At 35.2% G+C, this 6,196-nt stretch overlaps 1 protein-coding gene across 2 annotated transcripts in view; it reads right to left on the bottom strand.

Moving 5' to 3' along the window:
- Asz1 (ankyrin repeat, SAM and basic leucine zipper domain containing 1) overlaps positions 1–6,196 on the bottom strand; it is a 66,691-nt gene that overhangs the window by 725 nt on the left and 59,770 nt on the right. For both annotated transcript variants that reach the window (XM_029565508.1, XM_008837226.2), the window contains exons 11-12: positions 4,217–4,322; positions 3,388–3,501 (exon numbers count right to left, since the gene is read on the bottom strand). In XM_029565508.1, the coding sequence (XP_029421368.1) occupies positions 3,388–3,501; positions 4,217–4,322 (220 nt within the window). The remainder of the gene's footprint in view (positions 1–3,387; positions 3,502–4,216; positions 4,323–6,196) is intronic.

The raw sequence follows: 6,196 nt of genomic DNA, 5'->3' as shown, positions 1-6,196 counted from the left end.
GCTGCCATGTGGGTGCTGGGATTTGAACCTGGGTCTTCTGCAAGAACAGCCAGTGTTCTTAACCACTAAGCCATCTCTCCAGACCCCTCCTTTTGTAAACAATATTTTATTTATTTTTTTGAAAATGAACACATGTGCCTTTTACCAGTATTCTTTTATAGCTATTACTTTTTCATTAATAACTATACTTTTATAGATTATCACATTTTAAAATAGTATCTTTATGTCATAAGACAAAGTTCCCTTAATGTCAATTTAAAGTTTCTATTTTACCTACAAGGAATAACAATTGGTATTTATTTCCTTTCTGTATTAAATGCCAATTACTATCTTATAAAAGAGTGAGCCATTCTTATAAGATAGCAAGCCTTCATAAACTTCATAAATAAGTTTAGCAAAACTGAAAGATACGTAAATATAATTGTAAGACTAAATGTCACTAAAAATATAAGTAGTTTAATTCAGTATTTTTTAGTAATGAAAGTACAAACCCAGACAGTTTCTGAATTCCCACAGATAGAGCTTTTGTGCTAAAGAACACTCCCACCAGTGTGTCTATGTGTGTGGTGGGTGATGGGGGGGGTGGAGAAAGGGAGAGAGAAAGGAGGTGAGAGATAGCTATTCGAGTAGATCAAGGGAGGGAGGATAAGCAGAAAGCAAGAGATTCCTGAAAGATAAAAAGAACTGGACACATTCATAGAGTGATATTTACTAGAAACATCTTGGGTTGGAGTGGTGATAGAAATACTTTCAACATTAGCAGGAATAACAACTTTGAAATTCTACAGTGTAAATATTTAATTTTAAAAGTCTGCAAAATTAATTTCAAATTTATAGTAGAAAAATGGACTTTGATGCCAATCTCATTAAGCTGTATTCTTGGTCTAACTTCCAAATGGCTTCATTCAGTAACAGATTCCTTTTTGACACTGATGCTCCATTTACTGAATCCTGAGACAGTCATTCCTTTTATTAACCAATTACTTAGAATGACCCTTTCTGTCAGGAGTAGTCAGTGTGTTGGTTTGAAAGAGAATGATGTGGTGTTAAAGGCTAGCCTTGACCTCTCCTACCCTCTCTTTGTTACTTCTGTATACTTATCTGTGATAACTTGTACACTTCTTTAAAAAATTCCTATTAGTAAACTCTGAACTAGAACAAGCTTAAGAAGCATGATAAAATCTTTCTACATAAGAAGCCTTCCTAGTTTTCTAAATAAAATGTCATTACAATGGTTGCAGCTTGTGTAAGACTACTTTAGTTTGGAAAAACCAGCCCATTCACTTGCTCAAAAATTAAGATGTTCCTGATTAAAGAACTGTCTGCCATTATTACAAACTAACTAGCATGTTTTCAAGGCTAGTTTTTAAAAAGAAAATTTTAATTCTAGGTAGACAATGTCACAGAAAAAAGCTATCCATGTAATAAGGAAAAAAAGAAGATTCTCTTCATAGGTATATATTATTAAAACAAACACTGTGACACCTGGTTAAGTTGTTTATGTTTTAGTTTCAGTAAATCTGAAAGCACCGAGTCTCAACTTCACTCACCTCAGAATACTTTGGTTCTTTTTTTCTAATTCAATCTCAGTTCTCCACCTACCTCTATGCTTTTAATTTGAATTGGAGAAACCAAATTAGTAACTACTTCTGTGACAAATATGTTTTAAGGAATTATCTGTATTTAAAGTGATCCACAAATCTTCCCATGTTTCCTTGGATTCCCATAAAAATATCATGCTAAGTAAAACTGATTTCTCTCTCCTTCAACTCTAGATGAGATGGAGGTGGTAAGGAGTATAGTGCTATAGTTTTTGTGCTGTCAGCAAGTTCAGGCTCTTTCTACCGTGTGTAGACACTGTTAACATTTGTTTGTTGAATGAGTAAGTATCACACATAATAAAACTTCTAAAATGCCTCTTCCAAGAGTTAACTGATTTCAGAAGTGAAATGTACTGCTTATTTCCCCATATAAAGTGTCTTCCTCCCACTGTTATAGATTTTGCTTCATAACTTTCTTCTGGCTTTAAAAGACTTTTTTTGGATTAAATACGTATTAAACGGGGAGGGGAACAAAATACCTTGAACATGAAAAGTTTACTCTTCAAATTTTTAAAATAAAACATTGGTGAAAAAATAAATTAGAAGTTGAAACTATAAAATTTTAATGTATAGCATAAAATCACATCAGATGTGTCACAAAAGCTTTAAACGTCAAAAGGATTTGTTATACAGAGAGGGTCTTTGAAATAAGTCTTTAACTGGCTCAGTGTTTTCTTTATTCTCTTAAATTTTTTTTTGATTGATTTTTTACTGTCTGAGTGTTTTACGTGCCATGTATGGAAGTGCACCTGTGTCATACAGTGTTCGCAGAGGCCAGAAGAGGACTTTGGATTCCCTGGAACTGGAGTTACAGATGGTTGTTAGCTGCCATGTGGGTGCTGGGAATCGAACCCAGGTCCTCTGCAAGAATATCCAGTGCTCTTAACTACTGAGCCATCTCTCCAGTACCTCATTCACTATCTTTAACAAAGGCTGTTTTCAGCAGCTTGCCTCTTGGTATGACAATTCTCTTAAATTGCCTTTAAAACCAGATATACGCTTCTTTATGAATATAAAGGTGGAATAAAAAAACTCACACTCTAAAAGCAGTTCAATTATAAAAAAATAATATGGAGAGACTAGCCAATGGAAGGATTATATCACTGCTAATATTTCTATGCTGGCAGAGCTAATAATATTCCATTTTGATCTTTTTGAATCTATAATTTATATAATTATATGCAAGCAATGATGCACTATCTTTAATAAGCTGATGAAATGATTCTAATTATTTTCAATTGGTTTCACATTATTTTTATCTGTTTTGAGTGTTGACCATTGAACCCACGACCTGGCACTTGTTAATCAAACACTACCACTGAGCTATATACCCTAAGCCCCTGGCTGCACAGTATAATATATATACATACCATAATTTATTAAATTGTTTGCTTAGGATAGGACATTTATAGTACATACAATTTTGGAATGAACTATTATTGAAATGTACCCCTATTTAATGGTCTTTGGTTCATCTTGCCAGATTGTTTTTGAAAGGGGTTGTGCAACCAGTTTCCATGAGAATATGCTTAGTGAACTCTAGAAGGACTATTGTTGGATTGATACATCTTTTTCTTGCTAATCAAAAGCATGGAAAGGGTATATTGTTCTTTCAGCATACACTTCCTTACGTTTGTTTCTTAGTATATTTCTTCCTTTGGAAACTGTCCTTTTTCTACTTATTTAAGCGTTCCACTTGTTCCTCTTGTGAAGACTGCTTCATTATTTAACATCTTGCTTTAAACATTCCCTTAGTTTCTACCCCCTTCTAATGTGAAATACATACCTTCTGAATTAAATCCTTCAGTTTGCAGACCTCTTCATTCAAATCTTCAACATTACTAACCAATTCTTCACAAACGGAAGTAAAATTTCGGGGTGAAGCCCATTCTAGCACTATCTGTTAATATTGTCAAAAGCTATATTTCAAAAACTGGAGATAAAATTTCATAATTTTATATGCATAATCTAAATAAAATTAAATAGTTGAGGTTTTGGTTCAGAATAAATCCTACTACTAAAATAAATAATTGAATCAGCTTGCTATATGAATTTCCTAAATATATTTTTATGTTCAAATTAATATTAGTAATAATATTTGTGGTGAATAAATCAATTTGTGAAGGCTTTAAAAATGACATGATTCTGCCAAACCATAGGAAAACATGTTTGTTTAAACTTTTCCACTATAGATAAATAGCTAAAACCAACTCACATGAAAAGCTCAAAAAGTTTGTTTTTTCTAAGTCACCATTCAAAATTTCCTTAATGAGGAAAAACTATATTGACATAGTTTTAAGTAACACTCAACACACTGTTTTGTTTCAGCTTTCACTTGGACTGTATTTTAACCAAGTAAACCCTCTTTAAGAACAAATGTTCAATACAAAGACAGTTTAGATTTTGTTTTGCCTTGTTTTCTTGGTGAGGGTGAGAACAAAGTTTTTAGATGTATCAGTATGAGGAGGACAAATATTAGACAAATTTATCACTTTAGAGTTTATGTTGAACAGCTGACTTAACATCCATCAGATCACAATGGCTTAATGAATTATGACCTTATCAGAAGTGTTCTTCAACAATCACACTTTTCAAAAAACCACTTTGTTTAATACCTTGTGAGAGTTTACAGGTAACTCAGTAATGATATTCTGCACAGCTGTTATTAAATGGCCACATTGGTTGTTTAATTTCAGAAGAAAGTTGAGGAACTCATCACCACTAAAGTAAGGAAATAAGAACCAATTAAAGACAAGGTACTTATTTTTACAAATCTGCTTATAAAACCAATGAGTTTTTTTTGTCAAAAATTATAGACTAGATAATATGCATCTGAAGCTGAAATATGCATTAACTCTAAAAGGAAAGCACAACTCCAATCTCAAGAATTCTACATACTACTTATTTATTTATTCTTTTTGGTGCTGGAACTTGAACCCAGGATCTTGCACATATAGACAATCACTCTACGACTGAATTACAGCCTTAGCCCTCAAGGATCTCAAGTTGCAAGATGAGATGCAGACACATAATTACTGTTCACATAAGGCTACATGAAGATCAAAGAACCAATATCTGAATATCTATCATGCGAAGACACTACACTAATTATTTTGACATGACTATTTCTTTTATTTCTCCCCATCAACTTCTGAGGTTGCTAAAACTAGCTCATAGTTGAGATGTATAAAACTCACAGAGAATTAATTTAACATCATACAATATGGTGGGAACAAAGAATTAGAAACATTGTCAAAAATGATACTTCAACTAAACTTGGAGCCAAAGAATAAGTTTGCCAGCTAGGTAAGGAATGAAAGGTATTCTGGAAAGACAGTAGTTGTAGTACAAAAATAGAGGGACAGTTAAGGGATGGGAAAGTACAAATTAAGAGAAAGTGGTAAGAATAGGCAAAATGTGTATTTGACTGTGTTTACAGTGCCACACACGAGTTCCTGCCCATTGAGAGGGCTTTAAGTCCTATTAGATAGCTGTGGATTGTCCCTAAGATAAAAGTGCCACTACTACTGCCCTACTAGTTTGTTGTGCTGGCCATTGCTATTATTAGGCTTTAAAGCTGGGGCTGGACCACTGACTGATTTTCTCCCTTAGCAGCTTGCATAGTATCCTCCAGAACCATGAGAGCTAGTCTTCAGGGAGGAGGCTTGCAGGTCAGTTCCAGCTCCATTGTTCCAAGTCCTGTATCTGAAATATGTCCTGTCTCAGAAATAGGGTCTTACCTTCAAGTTATGGGAGGTAATCAAGGGCTATGGCAATGGCCTGTGTTATTTTGGGAGTCTATTGAAGTACCCTGACCAACAACTCAAAGGCTATGTAAACATAGCCAGATACACATGGATGGAGAGGTCATAGGTCTTAGAGAATACCCTACCTCTGTCATACCCTTAGACAAATGTAATTTCTTAACTGTATGCTAAATATGGATCCTTATATTCATAGATAAATACATCATTCATCACTCATCAAAGAAGCTTCTTTTTGTAACAGATAGAGACTACTACAGAGTTCCACAACTGGTCACACACAGAGAATTTATGTCTGAGAGATGCCCAGCCCTAAGTGACACATCTGCAACGGAACCTCTAAACCTAAGACTTGTGGAACATAGCGGCAGAGGGGGTAGAGAGAATACTAATGCATTTCTCAACTCTCATCAGCAAAGCTTCCTCATGCAACAGAGTTCTAAGCACACAGAAGGCCACAGTTACCCAGAGTGTAGAGAATAAGAGACTGTAGAGAGAGTGTCACTGGATAAAACTCTTATATTACACCCCATCCACCCATGGCTCAGGGACCAGTGCAGAAAAAGGGGTGGAAAGGCTGTAAGAGCCAGGGTTGGTACATGATCCTAAGGAAACAAGAGTCTTCCAGTGTGGGGACCTAAAGGCCCCACCTTGCATAGGTCCAAAAGGAAGTTACTGGGGGCATGGCCTGGCTTGCTTTGAAAGTCTGAAGAATACTTCCGCACTGCTGAGGAGTGCATGATCAGCACATGACCATCCTTAAGATACCCCCTGGGGGGGGGGAGTTCCGGGTGCCTTTATAAGCTTTGTAACACCTGCAATAAATGAGTC

This window comes from Nannospalax galili, unplaced genomic scaffold, assembly GCF_000622305.1.
Source record: "Nannospalax galili isolate Female #2095 unplaced genomic scaffold, S.galili_v1.0 scaffold171, whole genome shotgun sequence".
NCBI lineage: Eukaryota > Metazoa > Chordata > Mammalia > Rodentia > Spalacidae > Nannospalax > Nannospalax galili.
Note: the sequence above shows the minus strand (reverse complement) of the source record. Positions and strands in the feature narration are given on the sequence as shown.